At 49.8% G+C, this 18,736-nt stretch overlaps 1 protein-coding gene across 1 annotated transcript in view; it reads right to left on the reverse strand.

Annotated features, from left to right (window-relative positions):
• The window catches only part of SLC23A3 (solute carrier family 23 member 3), a 55,541-nt gene that overhangs the window by 14,870 nt on the left and 21,935 nt on the right, over positions 1–18,736 (reverse strand). The window contains exons 6-8 of the mRNA XM_056535409.1: positions 15,794–15,905; positions 15,531–15,708; positions 7,393–7,646 (exon numbers count right to left, since the gene is read on the reverse strand). Coding sequence (XP_056391384.1) covers positions 7,393–7,646; positions 15,531–15,708; positions 15,794–15,905 — 544 coding nt within the window. The remainder of the gene's footprint in view (positions 1–7,392; positions 7,647–15,530; positions 15,709–15,793; positions 15,906–18,736) is intronic.

Consider the following 18,736-nt stretch of genomic DNA (forward strand, 5'->3'; position numbering starts at 1 on the left):
ACCCGTCTCGTCAAGCCGCTCTACATTTCCGCGGTCAACGGAGTCAGGTTGGATTGCACCGTGCGTTACCGCACGGAGCCCCTCCTAATGTGCATCGGACCTCATCACGAAAAAATTGAGTTTTTGGTCCTCTCCAATTGCACTTCCGAAATTCTCCTTGGACTACCCTGGCTTCAACACCATTCCCCAACCCTGGATTGGTCCACAGGGGAGATCAAGAGCTGGGGTTCCTCTTGTTTCAAGGACTGCCTTAAACCGGTTCCCAGTACTCCCTGCCGTGACCCTGTGGTTCCCCCTGTAACCGGTCTGCCGTCCTGCCATAAGAAGTGCCTCTCCCCCCCTCCCAGTCCAGTCAGGCAAGCCTCGGTGCCTCTCCATGGCCCCCGTCCTGGTGTCACACTGCCCCGTGCCAGGCCTCGCCCTCTGCCCTCCCTCCCCATTCCCACTCCTGCTGTACTGCCTGCCGTTGAGGAATCCCTCCATTCTTTCCCGGTGTCCTCATCCCAGGGGAGGCAGTTACCGGACAAAGAGAAGGGGAGACCTAAGGGGGGGGGTACTGTTACGCCTAGCGCTCCGGGTCCCCGCTCCTCCCCGGAGCGCTTGCGGCGTCTCTCTCTCCGCAGCGCCCCGGTCGGTCCCGCTGACCGGGAGCGCTGCACTGTCATGGCCGTCGGGGATGCGATTCGCACAGCGGGACGCGCCCGCTCGCAAATCGCATCCCAGGTCACTTACCCGTTCCCGTCCCCTGCTGTCATGTGCTGGCGCGCGGCTCCGCTCTCTAGGGCGCGCGCGCGCCAGCTCCCTGAGACTTAAAGGGCCAGTGCACCAATGATTGGTGCCTGGCCCAATTAGCTTAATTGGCTCCCACCTGCTCCCAGACTATATCTGATCTCCTCCCATGCTCTCCCTTGCCGGATCTTGTTGCCTTTGAGCCTAGTGAAAGCGTTACTGTGATTATCCATACCGTGTACTTGACCTCCTGCTTGCCTTATTGACTACGATTCTTGCTGCCTGCCCCGACCTTCTGCTACGTCCGACCTTGCTTTGTCTACTCCCTTGTACCGCGCCTATCTTCAGCAGTCTGAGAGGTTGAGCCGTTGCTAGTGGATACGACCTGGTCACTACCGCCGCAGCAAGACCATCCCGCTTTGCGGCGGGCTCTGGTGAACACCAGTAGTGACTTAGAACCGGTCCACTAGCACAGTCCACGCCAATCCCTCTCTGGCACAGAGGATCCACCTCCTACCAGCCGGGATCGTGACAGTAGATCCGGCCATGGATCCCGCTGAAGTTCCTCTGCCAGTTGTCACCGACCTCCCCACACTGGTCGCCCAGCAAGCCCGACAGATCGCCCAACAAGATCACCAGCTGTCGTACTTGACCACCATGACACAGCAACTCCAGTCGCAGCTACAGCAGCTTCAGTCACAGCTACAGCAATTTCAGTCTCAGCTACAGCAGCAGCAACCATCTCCTCCGCCAGCTCCTACACCTCTTCCGCAGCGAGTGGCCACTCCTAGCCTCCGCTTGTCCCTGCCGGACAAATTTGATGGGGACTCTAAGTTTTGCCGTGGCTTTCTTTCGCAATGTTCCCTGCACTTGGAGATGATGTCGGACCAGTTTCCTACTGAAAGGTCTAAGGTGGCTTTCGTAGTCAGCCTTCTGTCTGGAAAAGCCCTGTCATGGGCCACACCGCTCTGGGACCGCGATGACCCCGTCACTGCCTCTGTACACTCCTTCTTCTCGGAAATTCGAAGTGTCTTTGAGGAACCTGCCCGAGCCTCTTCTGCTGAGACTGCCCTGCTGAACCTGGTCCAGGGTAATTCTTCCGTTGGCGAGTACGCCATACAATTTCGTACTCTTGCTTCTGAACTATCCTGGAATAATGAGGCCCTCTGCGCGACCTTTAATAAAGGCCTATCCAGCAACATTAAAGATGTTCTGGCCGCACGAGAAACTCCTGCTAACCTGCACGAACTCATTCATCTAGCCACTCGCATTGACATGCGTTTTTCTGAGAGACATCAAGAGCTCCGCCAGGAAAAAGACTTAGATCTCTGGGCACCTCTCCCACAGTCTCCGTTGCAATCTACGCCTAGGCCTCCCGCCGAGGAGGCCATGCAAGTGGATCGGTCTCGCCTGACCCGGGAGGAGAGGAATCGCCGTAGGGAAGAGAATCTTTGTCTGTACTGTGCCAGTACCGAACATTACTTGGTGGATTGCCCTATCCGCCCTCCACGTCTGGGAAACGCACGCTCGCACCCAGCTCTCGTGGGTGTGGTGTCTCTTGATTCTAAGCCGGCTTCTCCACGTCTCACGGTGCCCGTGCGGATTTCCCCTTCAGCCAACTTCTCCCTCTCAGCCGTGGCCTGCCTGGACTCTGGTGCCTCTGGGAATTTTATTCGTGAGTCCTTGGTGAATAAATTCCGCATCCCGGTGACCCGTCTCGTCAAGCCGCTCTACATTTCCGCGGTCAACGGAGTCAGGTTGGATTGCACCGTGCGTTACCGCACGGAGCCCCTCCTAATGTGCATCGGACCTCATCACGAAAAAATTGAGTTTTTGGTCCTCTCCAATTGCACTTCCGAAATTCTCCTTGGACTACCCTGGCTTCAACACCATTCCCCAACCCTGGATTGGTCCACAGGGGAGATCAAGAGCTGGGGTTCCTCTTGTTTCAAGGACTGCCTTAAACCGGTTCCCAGTACTCCCTGCCGTGACCCTGTGGTTCCCCCTGTAACCGGTCTGCCGTCCTGCCATAAGAAGTGCCTCTCCCCCCCTCCCAGTCCAGTCAGGCAAGCCTCGGTGCCTCTCCATGGCCCCCGTCCTGGTGTCACACTGCCCCGTGCCAGGCCTCGCCCTCTGCCCTCCCTCCCCATTCCCACTCCTGCTGTACTGCCTGCCGTTGAGGAAACCCTCCTTTCTTTCCCGGTGTCCTCATCCCAGGGGAGGCAGTTACCGGACAAAGAGAAGGGGAGACCTAAGGGGGGGGGGGTACTGTTACGCCTAGCGCTCCGGGTCCCCGCTCCTCCCCGGAGCGCTTGCGGCGTCTCTCTCTCCGCAGCGCCCCGGTCGGTCCCGCTGACCGGGAGCGCTGCACTGTCATGGCCGTCGGGGATGCGATTCGCACAGCGGGACGCGCCCGCTCGCGAATCGCATCCCAGGTCACTTACCCGTTCCCGTCCCCTGCTGTCATGTGCTGGCGCGCGCGGCTCCGCTCTCTAGGGCGCGCGCGCGCCAGCTCCCTGAGACTTAAAGGGCCAGTGCACCAATGATTGGTGCCTGGCCCAATTAGCTTAATTGGCTCCCACCTGCTCCCAGACTATATCTGATCTCCTCCCATGCTCTCCCTTGCCGGATCTTGTTGCCTTTGAGCCTAGTGAAAGCGTTACTGTGATTATCCATACCGTGTACTTGACCTCCTGCTTGCCTTATTGACTACGATTCTTGCTGCCTGCCCCGACCTTCTGCTACGTCCGACCTTGCTTTGTCTACTCCCTTGTACCGCGCCTATCTTCAGCAGTCTGAGAGGTTGAGCCGTTGCTAGTGGATACGACCTGGTCACTACCGCCGCAGCAAGACCATCCCGCTTTGCGGCGGGCTCTGGTGAACACCAGTAGTGACTTAGAACCGGTCCACTAGCACAGTCCACGCCAATCCCTCTCTGGCACAGAGGATCCACCTCCTACCAGCCGGGATCGTGACAGGTACTTCTTGTCTCAAGGACTGTCTTAAACCGGTTCCCAGTACTCCCTGCCGTGACCCTGTGGTTCCCCCTGTATCCGGTCTTCCTAAGGCTTATATGGACTATGCTGACGTCTTTTGCAAGAAGCAAACTGAGACTTTACCCCCTCACAGACCTTATGACTGTCCTATTGACCTCCTCCCGGGTACTACTCCACCCCGGGGCAGAATCTATCCTCTGTCTGCTCCAGAGACTCTTGCCATGTCAGAGTACATCCAGGAAAATTTAAAAAAGGGGTTTATCCGCAAATCCTCCTCTCCTGCCGGAGCTGGATTTTTTTTTGTGTCCAAAAAAGATGGCTCCCTACGCCCTTGCATTGACTACTGCGGACTTAATAAAATCACGGTAAAAAACCGCTACCCCTTACCTCTTATCTCGGAACTCTTTGATCGCCTACAAGGTGCCCACATCTTTACCAAACTGGACTTAAGGGGGGCTTATAATCTCATCTGCATCAGGGAGGGGGGACGAATGGAAGACTGCATTTAACACCAGAGATGAACACTTCGAGTATCTGGTCATGCCCTTTGGCCTGTGCAACGCCCCTGCCGTCTTCCAAGACTTTGTTAATGAAATTTTTCGTGATCTCTTATATTCCTGTGTTGTGGTTTATCTGGACGATATTCAGATTTTTTCTGCCAACTTAAAAGAACACCGCCAGCATGTCCGCATGGTTCTTCAGAGACTTCGGGAAAATCAACTTTATGCCAAAATGGAGAAATGTCTCTTTGAATGTCAATCTCTTCCTTTCCTAGGATACTTGGTCTCTGGCCAGGGACTACAAATGGACCCAGATAAACTCTCTGCCGTCTTAGATTGGCCACGCCCCTCCGGACTCCGTGCTATCCAACGTTTTTTGGGGTTTGCCAATTATTACAGACAATTTATTCCACACTTTTCCACTATTGTGGCTCCTATCGTGGCTTTAACCAAGAAAAATGCCAATCCCAAGTCCTGGTCTCCACAAGCGGAAGACGCATTTAAACATCTCAAGTCTGCCTTTTCTTCTGCTCCCGTGCTCTCCAGACCTGACCCATCTAAACCCTTCCTATTGGAGGTAGATGCCTCCTCAGTGGGAGCTGGAGCGGTCCTTCTACAAAAAAAATTCTTCTGGGCATGCTGTTACTTGTGGGGTTTTTTCTAGGACCTTCTCTCCAGCGGAGAGAAATTAGTCCATCGGGGATCGAGAACTACTGGCCATTAAATTGGCGCTTGAGGAATGGAGGCATCTGCTGGAGGGATCAAAATTTCCAGTTATCATTTACACTGATCACAAGAATCTCTCCTATCTCCAGTCTGCCCAACGACTGAACCCTCGCCAGGCCAGGTGGTCGTTGTTCTTTGCCCGTTTTAACTTTGAAATTCATTTTCGCCCTGCTGACAAGAACATTAGGGCCGATGCCCTCTCTCGTTCTTCTGATGCCTCTGAAGTAGAGGTCTCTCCGCAACACATCATTCCTCCGGACTGTCTGATCTCCACTTCTCCAGCCTCCATCAGGCAAACTCCTCCAGGGAAGACCTTCGTTTCTCCACGCCAGCGTCTCGGGATTCTCAAATGGGGACACTCCTCCCATCTCGCAGGCCATGCGGGCATCAAAAAATCCTTGCAACTCATCTCTCGTTTTTATTGGTGGCCGACTCTGGAGACGGATGTTGTTGATTTTGTGCGAGCCTGCACTGTCTGTGCCCGGGATAAGACTCCTCGCCAGAAGCCTGCTGGCCTCCTTCATCCTCTGCCCGTTCCCGAACAGCCTTGGTCACAGATTGGTATGGACTTTATTACAGACTTACCCCCATCCCGTGGCAACACAGTTGTTTGGGTGGTCGTTGATCGATTTTCCAAGATGGCACATTTTATTCCTCTTCCTGGTCTTCCTTCAGCGCCTCAGTTGGCAAAGCAATTTTTTATACACATTTTTCGCCTTCATGGATTGCCCACGCATATCGTCTCGGATAGAGGCGTCCAATTCGTGTCTAAATTCTGGAGGGCCCTCTGTAAACAGCTCAAGATTAAATTAAACTTCTCTTCTTCTTATCATCCCCAATCCAATGGGCAAGTAGAAAGAATTAATCAGGTCCTGGGTGACTATTTACGGCATTTTGTTTCCTCCCGCCAGGATGACTGGGCAGATCTTCTACCATGGGCCGAATTCTCATACAACTTCAGAGTCTCCGAATCTTCTGCTAAGTCCCCATTTTTCGTGGTGTACGGCCGTCACCCTCTTCCCCCCCTCCCTACTCCCTTGCCCTCTGGTTTGCCCGCTGTGGATGAAGTGACTCGTGATCTTTCCACCATATGGAAAGAGACCCAAAATTCTCTTTTACAGGCTTCATCCCGGATGAAAAGATTTGCCGATAAGAAAAGAAGAACTCCCCCCATTTTTGCTCCCGGAGACAAGGTATGGCTCTCCGCTAAATATGTCCGCTTTCGTGTCCCCAGTTACAAACTGGGACCACGCTATCTTGGTCCTTTCAAAGTCTTGTGCCAGATCAACCCTGTCTCTTACAAACTCCTTCTTCCTCCTTCTCTCCGTATTCCCAATGCCTTCCATGTCTCTCTCCTTAAACCACTCATCATTAACCGCTTCTCTCCCAAACCTGTTTCTCCCACTCCTGTATCCGGTTCTTCTGACGTCTTCTCAGTGAAGGAGATTCTGGCCTCCAAGACGGTCAGAGGAAAAAAAAATTTTTGGGTGGATTGGGAAGGCTGTGGTCCTGAAGAGAGATCCTGGGAACCTGAGGACAACATCCTAGACAAAAGTCTTATTCTCAGGTTCTCAGGCTCCAAGAAGAGGGGGAGACCCAAGGGGGGGGGGTACTGTTACGCCGAGCACTCCGGGTCCCCGCTCCTCCCCGGAGCGCTCGCAACTTCCTCGCATTTGCAGCGCCCCGGTCAGACCTGCTGACCGGGTGCGCTGCAATGTCTCTCTCAGCCGGGATGCGATTCGCGATGCGGGAGGTGCCCGCTCGCGATGCGCATCCCGGCTCCCGTACCTGACTCGCTCCCCGTCGGTCTTGTCCCGGCGCGCGCGGCCCCGCTCCTTAGGGCGCGCGCGCGCCGGGTCTCTGCAATTTAAAGGGCCACTGCGCCACTGATTGGCGCAGCAGGCTTAATTAGTGTGTTCACCTGTGCACTCCCTATGTATACCTCACTTCCCCTGCACTCCCTCGCCGGATCTTGTTGCCATTGTGCCTAGTGAAAGCGTTTCCTTGTGTGTTCCTAGCCTGTGTTCCAGACCTCCTGCCGTTGCCCCTGACTACGATCCTTGCTGCCTGCCCTGACCTTCTGCTACGTCCGACCTTGCTCTTGTCTACTCCCTTGTACCGCGCCTATCTTCAGCAGTCAGAGAGGTTGAGCCGTTGCTGGTGGATACGACCTGGTTGCTACCGCCGCTGCAAGACCATCCCGCTTTGCGGCGGGCTCTGGTGAATACCAGTAGCAACTTAGAACCGGTCCACCAACATGGTCCACGCCAATCCCTCTCTGGCACAGAGGATCCACCTCCAGCCAGCCGAATCGTGACAACTACTATAATACTGTCTCCTATATACAAGAATATAACTACTATAATACTGCTCCTTTATACAAGAATATAACCGCTATAATATCTGTTTATATTTAGTGTCAGACGGGTTTCTCTGGTCACCTGTGTGATTCCTGCGCTGCCAGCGCTGGGTACATTAGATCCCGCTCCGCAGATGCTGCCTATGATTCCAGATAAGATATTCCCGATCCCCTCCATACCGATCCCTCGATTACATGAATGTGAAGAGAGAGGAGGACAGTTCAGCATCCGGGCACATAGGATGTAAGACCCCATAGAGGACAGGCTGGATATCACCGCCATCGCTACCCCCACGCCAATCGTCTCCAGGCTCAGGTAAGGCCATCCCATGGATCCTGAATCAGAGGTTTAGATACAGAAGGTCACCATAAAGTATCACACATAATAGGCTTAGATACAGCTGGTCACCATAAAGTAGTACACGTGATAGGCTTAGATAAGTGTTTCCCAACCAGGGTGCCTCCAGCTGTTGCAAAACTACAACTCCCAGCATGCCCGGACAGCCGTTTGCTGTGGTAAGTGATGATTTTAAGGGGTTAAAAGCTGTTGGGCCACTGACTTAAGGATGGAAATGTAAAGAGTAAGGGCCCCTCCATAATACTCAACTGTATCCCGCCTGGCCCAAACTGTATATTGGCAAGAAAACAGGTGCCAACCTTGCCAACTATATACATTTTCAGTATTTTGAATAAGTAACTGAGGAATTTAAAGGGGTACTCCGCTATACTGTATGCCCAGCCAGACCATATATTAGGAATCATACCGCCATATCCCTGCTGAGAGCGTCATATACTGAATGCCCAGCCAGACCATATACTAGGAATCATACCGCCATATCCCTGCTGAGAGAGTCATATACTGTATGCCCAGCCAGACCATATACTAGGAATCATACCACCATATCCCTGCTGAGAGCATCATATACTGTATGCCCAGCCAGACCATATACTAGGAATCATACCGCCATATCCCTGCTGAGAGCGTCATATACTGTATGTCCAGCCAGACCATATACTAGGAATCATACCGCCATATCCCTGTTGAGAGCGTCATATACTGTTTGTCCAGCCAGACCATATACTAGGAATCACACCGCCATATCCCTGCTGAGAGCAACATATACTGTTTGTCCAGCCAGACCATATACTAGGAATCATACCGCTATATCCCTGCTGAGAGCAACATATACTGTATGCCCAGCCATACAGTATATGGTCTGGCTGGGCATACAGTATATGACGCTCTCAGCAGGGATATGGCGGTATGATTCCCAGTATATGGTCTGGCTGGGCATACAGTATATGACGCTCTCAGCAGGGATATGGCGGTATGATTCCTAGTATATGGTCTGGCTGGGCATACAGTATATGACTCTCTCAGCAGGGATATGGCAGTATGATTCCTAGTATATGGTCTGGCTGGGCATACAGTATATGACGCTCTCAGCAGGGATATGGCGGTATGATTCCTAGTATATGGTCTGGCTATGCATACAGTATATGACGCTCTCAGCAGGGATATGGCGGTATGATTCCTAGTATATGGTCTGGCTGGGCATACAGTATATGTCGCTCTCAGCAGGGATATGGCGGTATAATTCCTCCGCTGCGCTCGGACTTTACCTGCAAGTTTAAATTGTCCAGATATTGAGGACGGTTTTTATGTTTTTATGAGAATTGATTCAATAAAGTTAATTATTTGTTATTGCTGGAAGTGGTTTTAGTAACTCAGTTTATTCTGTATATATACTAGAGGCCCCAGGGTGTTTAACCCCTTAAAATCATCCATTTTTCATCCATTGTTTACTATCGTCTTTTTCAGCAAAAACACAAACAATCTAGATTTTTTTTTCTGAATTTGATTGTTCGCAAATAATCAACATTTATGTATAAAAAACAGGTTTACTGCTGAGGAATAAGAGGAGAAAGGGGTTTTCTGTCAAATTCATCTATAAGAAAATGCTCGAATAAGAAACCAACTTCAGCCTCGTCACACATTATTGTGGTGACCCAGTATGGGAGGTGTTACCCCGAACCCTAGTTATCCTGCCAGGTAGCCTTCCCCTGGGCCCCTCTTACACCCCTCCCCCTCATGTACATGCGTTTTGCCATTTATTATGCTGTAAAGTGTGTAAAGAAGTGTTATACCTTTAAGAAATGTTCCCATGTGATCACCAGTTGTCATGTGATTGTTACCCAGGAGGTATCAGTGACCAGGTGACTTAAGGGTGACCAATGGGACCCTACCAGAGTCTCCCCTATAAAATCCCTGAGTCTTTGCTGAGGTGCAGTTGAGCCTAAGAGTCTGGAGACATCGGAGCCTCAAGTCAAGTCTACAAGTAACTACAATCACAGCTTAGTCAGTCTCCAGTCAAGTCAAGTCAGTCCCTGTCATCTGTAAAGTCAACATGGTCTGCATTACATTGTTCAGTCCTACTACAAGTCCCAGCAAGCCCTTAAATGGGCACTGTAATCAACTTTTTTTTTTTATATGTTGTAGTACATATGTACTACAGCATATCTGTAATATATTTTCATTATTTTTATTTTTTTTATTAAAATGTTTAAATTAACGTTTGAAAACCGGCCACTAGGGGGTCTCCCTCCTACTGGCTAGGCATCGGTCCTTATTCATTCAGCCTGCGCTCCCTGCCTGTCAATCAGACAGGCGGGAGTGAGCGCATTGGCTCCCTGGACTCAGACGCCGGCCACTCCTCCCGCACCATGCCGCTGATGCTGCCCCTGCACGCCGCTGATGCTGCTGGACTCTGCAGTTTGTATGTATGGGGATCGGGGTTTCAACACGGGGGTTTGGGTTTTAACACGGGGGGACGGAGGGAACGGGGTAGCGCCGCGCCCATGGCCCTAACTTATTGTTTTCAACACAGGGTGCCTCCAGCTGTTTCCCCACTACAACTCCCAGCATGCCCTGACAGCCAATAGATGTCAGGGCAAGCTGGGAGTTGTAGTGGTGAAACAGCTGGAGGCACACTGTATAGTGAACTAAGGGCGGAAGTGTCGACCCCAGCAGGCATCAGTGACGTCTGCCTGCTGGGAAAGTTTGCCTGGTAGTGAGCACGCTACCAGGCAGACAAAAAGATCTTTTTAATATAGAAAAAAAAAATTTAAAGCAGGGAGGGGGGCAGGGATAGATGGGCAATAGGCAGGGACAGAAGAAAAAAAAATATAGGATGGTGGGAGCTACCCTTTAAGGTCTCTGCGTCACTGGTCACCTCCTTGGGCCCAGGCTGAACTGTGTAGACCAGTGGTCTCCAACCTGCGGACCTTCAGTTGTTGCAAAACTACAACTCCCAGCATGCCCGGACAGCCAACGGCTGTCCGGGCATGCTGAGAGTTGTAGTTTTGCAACATCTGGAGGTCCGCAGATTGAAGACCACTGGCATAGACATTACAACTGTCTACCTTCAGTAAAGCTACCATTGTCCGTAACTTGGCATCGGAGTCATTATTGCCCCTGTGCCTAGCCCAGGATCCAGCGGTATTCCTTTGAGTGGTATTGAGGATAAACCACGCCCTGGCGTCACGAACACATGGAATTAATGCCATCTGCCCCTAGGGTAATTCCATCTGCCCTGCATCTCACACCCCATACTAGGCTTAGATACAGCCGGTCTCCATAACGTAGCACAAATGATAGGCTTAGATACATCAGGTCACCTTAAAGGGACACTCCGGTGGAAAACATTTTTTTTTTTTTAGGTCTTTATAAGTCAGCTGGTGTCAGAAAGTTAAACAGATTCGTAAATTACTTTTATTAAAAAATCTTAATCCTTCCAGTACTTTTTAGCAGCTGTATGCTACAGAGGAAATTCTGTTCTTTTTGAATTTCTTTTTTGTCTTATCCACAGTGCTCTCTGCTGACACCTCTGTCCGTATCAGGAACTGTCCAGAGCAGGAGAAAATCCCCATAGCAAACCTATGCTGCTCTGGACAGTTCCTGACACGGACAGAGGTGTCAGCAGAGAGCACTGTGGACAAGACAAAAAAGAAATTCAAAAAGAACAGAATTTTCTCTGTAGCATACAGCTGCTAAAAAGTACTGGAAGGATTAAGATTTTTTTATAAAAGTAATTTACGAATCTGTTTAACTTTCTGGCACCAGCTGACTTATAAAGACCTAAAAAAAAAATGTTTTCCACCGGAGTGTCCCTTTAACCCCTTAAGGACCCAGCCATTTTACACCTTAGGACCCGGCCATTTTTTGCACATCTGACCACTGTCACTTTAAACATTAATAACTCTGGAATGCTTTTACTTATCAATCTGATTCCGAGATTGTTTTTTCGTGACATATTCTACTTTAACATAGTGGTAAAATTTTGTGGTAACTTGCATCCTTTCTTGGTGAAAAATCCCAAAATTTGATGAAAAATTTGAAAATTTAGCATTTTTCTAACTTTGAAGCTCTCTGCTTGTAAGGAAAATGGATATTCCAAATATTTATTTTATTCACAAATACAATATGTCTACTTTATGTTTGCATCATAAAATTGACGTGTTTTTACTTTTGGAAGACACCAGAGGGCTTCAAAGTTCAGCAGCAATTTTCCAATTTTTCACAAAATTTTCAAACTCACTATTTTTCAGGGACCAGTTCAGGTTTGAAGTGGATTTGAAGGGTCTTCATATTAGAAATACCCCACAAATGACCCCATTATAAAAACCGCACCCCCCAAAGTATTCAAAATGACATTCAGTCAGAGTTTTAACCCTTTAGGTGTTTCACAGGAATAGCAGCAAAGTGAAGGAGAAAATTCACAATCTTCATTTTTTACACTTGCATTTTCTTGTAGACCCAATTTTTGAATTTTTACAAGGGGTAAAAGGAGAAAATGTATACTTTTATTTGTAGCCCAATTTCTCTCGAGTAAGCACATACCTCATATGTCTATGTAAATTGTTCGGCGGGCGCAGTAGAGGGCTCAGAAGGGAAGGAGCGACAAGGGGATTTTGGAGAGTACGTTTTTCAGAAATGGTTTTTGGGGGGCATGTTGCATTTAGGAAGCCCCTATGGTGCCAGAACAGCAAAAAAAAACACATGCCATACCATTTTGGAAACTGGACCCCATGAGGAACGTAACAAGGAATTAAGTGAGCCTTAATACCCCACAGGTGTTTCACGACTTTTGCATATGTAAAAAAATAAAAATACATTTTCACTAAAATGTGTGTTTCCCCCCAAATTTCACATTTTTGCAAGGGTTAATAGCAGAAAATACCCCCCAAAATTTGTAACCACATCTCTTCTGAGTATGGAGGTACCCCATAAGTTGGCATGAAGTGCATTACGGGCGAACTACAATGCTCAGAAGAGAAGGAGTCATATTTGGCTTTTTGAGAGCAAATTTTGCTCGGGGGCATGTCGCATTTAGGAAGCCCCTATGGTGCCAGGACAGCAAAATAACCCCCACATGGCATACCATTTTGGAAACTAGACCTCTTGAGGAACGTAACAAGGGGTACAGTGAGCATTTACCCCCCACTGGTGTCTGTCAGATCTTTGGAACAGTGGGCTGTACAAAATTTTTTATTTGCACAGCCCATTGTTCCAAAGATCTGTCAGACACCAGTGGGGTGTAAATTCTCACTGCACCCCTCATTACATTCCGTGAGGGGTGTAGTTTCCGAAATGGGGTCACATGTGTTTTTTTTTTCTTTTTTTGCGTTTGTCAAAACCGCTGTAACAATCAGCCACCCCTGTGCAAATCACCTCAAATGTACATGGCGCACTCTCCCTTCTGAGCCTTGTTGTGCGCCCCCAGAGTACTTTGCGCCCACATATGGGGTATCTCCGTACTCGGGAGAAATTGCATTACAAATTTTGGGGGGCTTTTTTCCCCTATACCTCTTGTCAAAATGAAAAGTATAGGGCAACACCAGCATGTTAGTGTAAAAAATATTTTTTTTTTACACCAACATGCTGGTGTAGACCCCAACTTCCCCTTTTCATAAGGGGTGAAAAGAGAAAAAGCCCCCCAAAATTTGTTAGGCAATTTCTCCCGAGTACGGCGATACCCCATATGTGACCCTAAACTGTTTCCTTGAAATACGACAGGGCTCCGAAGTGAGAGCGCCATGCGCATTTGAGGCCTGAATTAGGGATTTGCATAGGGGTGGACATAGGGGTATTCTACGCCAGTGATTCCCAAACAGGGTGCCTCTAGCTGTTGCAAAACTCCCAGCATGCTTGGACAGTCAACGGCTGTCCGGCAATACTGGGAGTTGTTGTTTTGCAACAGCTGGAGGCTCCATTTTGGAAACAGTGGCGTACCAGACGTTTTTCATTTTTATTGGGGAGGGGAGGGGGGCTGTGTAGGGGTATGTGTATATGTAGCGTTTTTTACTTTTTATTTTATTTTGTGTTAGTGTAGTGTAGTGTTTTTAGGAGACAGTCACGCGGGCGGGGGATTACAGCGAGTTTCCCGCTGCGAGTTTGAGCTGCCGCGCAAAATTTGCTGCATCGCAAACTTGCAGCCTGATACTCACTGTAAGCCCCTGCCCATGTGAATGTACCCTGTACATTCACAAGGGGGGGGACCTCCAGCTGTTGCAAAACTACAACTCCCAGCATGCACAGTCTATCAGTGCATGCTGGCAGTTATAGTTTTGCAACAGCTGGAGGCACAAGGGTTGGGAAACACTGAGTTAGGAAACAGACAATGTTTCCCAACCAGTGTGCCTCCAGTTGTTGCAAAACCACAACTCCCAGCATGCCCAGGCAGCCGAAGGGCATATTGGGAGTAGTGGTTACGTAACAGCTGGAGGAGAACAGTTTGGGGACCACTGTGTAGTGGTGTCCAAGCTGCAGCCCTCCAGATGTTGCAAAACTACAACTCCCAGTATGCCAAAACTGTCCAGGCATGCTGGGAGTTGTAGTTCTGCAACATCTGAAGGGCCAGATGTTACAGCACTACAACTCCCAGCATGCCTGGACAGTAAGGGCATGCTGAGGATGTGTAGTTTTGCAACATCTGGAAGGGCACAGTGGTCTCCAAACTGTGGACCTCCAGATGTTGCAAAACTGCAACTCCCAGCATGCCCAGACGCCAAGGGCTGTCTGGGCATGCTGGGAGTTGTAGTTTACAGGGTCCCATTACAGCAATGCACGTCGCTTTACGGCGACGTGCATTGCTGTAAAGGGCCCGACCGCGGCTGAAGATCTACTCACCTGTCGCCACCGCCGCCATCTTCCTCGCCGGGATCCGGGTCTTCAGGGACGAGGTAAGTACCGGGGCCGGTCCCCAGCACTCCCCCGTCCCCCGCCGCGTCCTGCGGTCTTCCTCCCGTCCTCTCCGGACTTCAAGGGGCCGGGCAGGACGGGAGGAAGTAACCGCCCCCCTCCTGCGATTGGTCGGTTAACTAACCGACAGATCGCAGGGTATAGGAGGAGGTGGCAGGTTTGCCACCTCGCTCCTATACGTTAGCATGGTCCTGGCTGTCTGTGACAGCCGGGATCATGCGAAATTACCGGGCGGTCGGGTCCCAGAGACCCGATCAGCCCGGTATCGCCGCAGATCGCAAGGGCGATTTCCCTTGCGATTTGCGGCGATCGCCGACATGGGGGGCCTACATGGCCCCCCTCGGCGTTTGCCCTGGATGCCTGCTGAAGCATTTCAGCAGGCATCCGCTTCCGATCTCTGCCCGGGGCGCGGCAGAGACCGGAGAAACACCAGGACGTACTAGTACGTCCTGGGTCCTTAAAGCCCAGGGTGCCAGGACGTTCTAGTACGTCCTGGGTCCTTAAGGGGTTAAAGTAGAACATGTGATACCGTGTTTCTCCGAAAATAAGACCGGGTCTTATATTCATTTTAGTCACAAAAAACACACTAGGGCTTATTTTCAGGGTAGGGCTTATTTATGGGGCGCTGCAGGAGTGTGGGGGATGTGGGAGTGTGGAGGATGGGGGGCTGTGGGAGTGTGGAGGATGGGGGGCTGTGGGAGTGTGGAGGATGGGGGGCTGTGGGAGTGTGGAGGATGGGGGGCTGTGGGAGGATGGGGGCCTGATCTGGACCATGTTCCGCCAGTTGAGTACCCCTGGCCCTAGGTCTTATTTTCAGGGTAGGGCTTATATTGCAGTCCACCCCAATAATCCAGCTAGGGCTTATTTTTGGGGTAGGGTGTATTTTCGGGGAAACAGGGTAGGCTTAGATACATCAGCTCAGTAGACGGTATCACGCATGATAAGAATATCATCCATACCTGGATATGGGAATTGAAACCATGGGGCCGGTCCGGTGAGGTTCCCTATAACTCTCTGTGGACTCTCTACAGCGCCCCCTGTTGTGTTCTGTACCAGACGGACGTCACTTGTAATCTCCACCGGATCCTGAACCCACAAACTGCAGACGATCCAGATGCAAGAAACAGGGAGGAGAATCTGTCAGAACGAGTAAAGAAATGGGTGAGGTCTGATGCGGCGTCTAATGCCGGGTGTGAACAGTACCTAGAATCTGTGGACTTACAGAGAGCATACGGAATATGGGGGCGTACCTCCTCTCCGCCCCGCCACAGGTATACAGAGGGAGGTGCACACAGCGGAGGGTTTGTGACAATAGTCCAGTCAGTGCAATGAGGCTGCAACACAAAAAAACATCATTTAGGACCTAGAAAATAATGATACTAAGAGCCTACAGGACAGAAGAGTGACTGCAGCTCTGGATGTGTCTCTGGTATAATGTTATTGCCATGTGAGTGCAGCTCTGGAGGTGACTGGAGTATAAGACATGATGTAACAGCAGAATAGTGAGTGCAGCTCTGGAGGGGACAGGGGTATAAGACATGATGTAACAGCAGGATAGTGAGTGCAGCTCTGGAGGTGACTGGAGTATAAGACATGATGTAACAGCAGGATAGTGAGTGCAGCTCTGGAGGTGACTGGAGTATAAGACATGATGTAACAGCAGGATAGTGAGTGCAGCTCTGGAGGTGACTGGAGTATAAGACATGATGTAACAGCAGAATAGTGAGTGCAGCTCTGGAGGTGACAGGGGTATAAGACATAATGTAACAGCAGGATAGTAAGTGCAGCTCTGGAGGTGACTGGAGTATAAGACATGATGTAACAGCAGGATAGTGAGTGCAGCTCTGGAGGTGACTGGAGTATAAGACATAATGTAACAGCAGGATAGTGAGTGCAGCTCTGGAGGTGTGTGGAGTATAAGACATGATGTAACAGCAGGATAGTGAGTGCAGCTCTGGAGGTGACTGGAGTATAAGACATGATGTAACAGCAGGATAGTGAGTGCAGCTCTGGAGGTGACTGGAGTATAAGACATGATGTAACAGCAGGATAGTGAGTGCAGCTCTGGAGGTGACTGGGGTGTAAGACATAATGTAACAGCAGGATAGTGAGTGCAGCTCTGGAGGTGACTGGAGTATAAGACATGATGTAACAGCAGGATAGTGAGTGGAGCTTTGGAGGTGACTGGAGTATAAGACATGATGTAACCGCAGAATAGTGAGTGCAGCTCTAGAGGTGACTGGAGTATAAGACATGATGTAACAGCAGAATAGTGAGTGCAGCTTTGGAGGTGACTGGGGTATAAGACATGATGTAACAGCAGAATAGTGAGTGCAGCTCTGGAATTGACTGGGGTATAAGACATAATGTAACAGCAGGATAGTGAGTGGAGCTTTGGAGGTGACTGGAGTATAAGACATGATGTAACCGCAGAATAGTGAGTGCAGCTCTAGAGGTGACTGGAGTATAAGACATGATGTAACAGCAGAATAGTGAGTGCAGCTCTGGAGGTGACTGGGGTATAAGACATGATGTAACAGCAGAATAGTGAGTGCAGCTCTGGAGGTGACTGGGGTATAAGACATAATGTAACAGCAGGATAGTGAGTGCAGCTCTGGAGGTGACTGGAGTATAAGACATGATGTAACAGCAGGATAGTGAGTGCAGCTCTGGAGGTGACTGGAGTATAAGACATGATGTAACAGCAGAATAGTGAGTGCAGCTCTGGAGGTGACAGGGGTATAAGACATAATGTAACAGCAGGATAGTGAGTGCAGCTCTGGAGGTGACTGGAGTATAAGACATGATGTAACAGCAGGATAGTGAGTGCAGCTCTGGAGGTGACTGGAGTATAAGACATAATGTAACAGCAGGATAGTGAGTGCAGCTCTGGAGGTGACAGGGGTATAAGACATAATGTAACAGCAGGATAGTGAGTGCAGCTCTGGAGGTGTGTGGAGTATAAGACATGATGTAACAGCAGGATAGTGAGTGCAGCTCTGGAGGTGACTGGAGTATAAGACATGATGTAACAGCAGAATAGTGAGTGCAGCTCTGGAGGTGACTGGAGTATAAGACATGATGTAACAGCAGGATAGTGAGTGCAGCTCTGGAGGGGACAGGGGTATAAGACATGATGTAACAGCAGGATAGTGAGTGCAGCTCTGGAGGAGACTGGAGTATAAGACATAATGTAACAGCATGATAGTGAATGCAGCTCTGGAGGTGACTGGAATATAAGACATAATGTAACAGCAGGAGTGTGAGTGCAGCTCTGGAGGTGACTGGAGTATAAGACATAATGTAACAGCAGGATAGTGAGTGCAGCTCTGGAGGTGACTGGAGTATAAGACATAATGTAACAGCAGAATAGTGAGTGCAGCTCTGGAGGTGACTGGAGTATAAGACATGATGTAACAGCAGGATAGTGAGTGCAGCTCTGGAGGTGACTGGGGTATAAGACATGATGTAACAGCAGGATAGTGAGTGCAGCTCTGGAGGTGACTGGAGTATAAGACATAATGTAACAGCAGAATAGTGAGTGCAGCTCTGGAGGTGACTGGAGGATAAGACATGATGTAACAGCAGAATAGTGAGTGCAGCTCTGGAGGTGATTGGTGTATAAGACATGAAGTAACAGCAGAATAGTGAGTGGAGCTCTGGAGGTGACTGGAGTATAAGACATGATGTAACAGCAGAATAGTGAGTGGAGCTCTGGAGGTGACTGGAGGATAAGACATGATGTAACAGCAGGATAGTGAATGCAGCTCTGGAGGTGACTGGGGTATAAGACATGATGTAACAGCAGGATAGTGAGTGCAGCTCTGGAGGTGACTGGAGTATAAGACATAATGTAACAGCAGGAGAGTGAGTGCAGCTCTGGAGGTGACTGGAGAATTAGACATGATGTAACAGCAGAATATTGAGTGCAGCTCTGGAGGTGACTGGAGGATAAGACATGATGTAACAGCAGGATAATGAGTGCAGCTCTGGAGGTGACTGGAGTATAAGACATGATGTAACAGCAGAATAGTGAGTGGAGCTCTGGAGGTGACTGGGGTATAAGACATGATGTAACAGCAGGATAGTGAGTGCAGCTCTGGAGGTGTGTGGAGTATAAGACATGATGTAACAGCAGAATAGTGAGTGCAGCTCTGGAGGTGAC

Source organism: Hyla sarda, chromosome 8, assembly GCF_029499605.1.
Source record: "Hyla sarda isolate aHylSar1 chromosome 8, aHylSar1.hap1, whole genome shotgun sequence".
NCBI lineage: Eukaryota > Metazoa > Chordata > Amphibia > Anura > Hylidae > Hyla > Hyla sarda.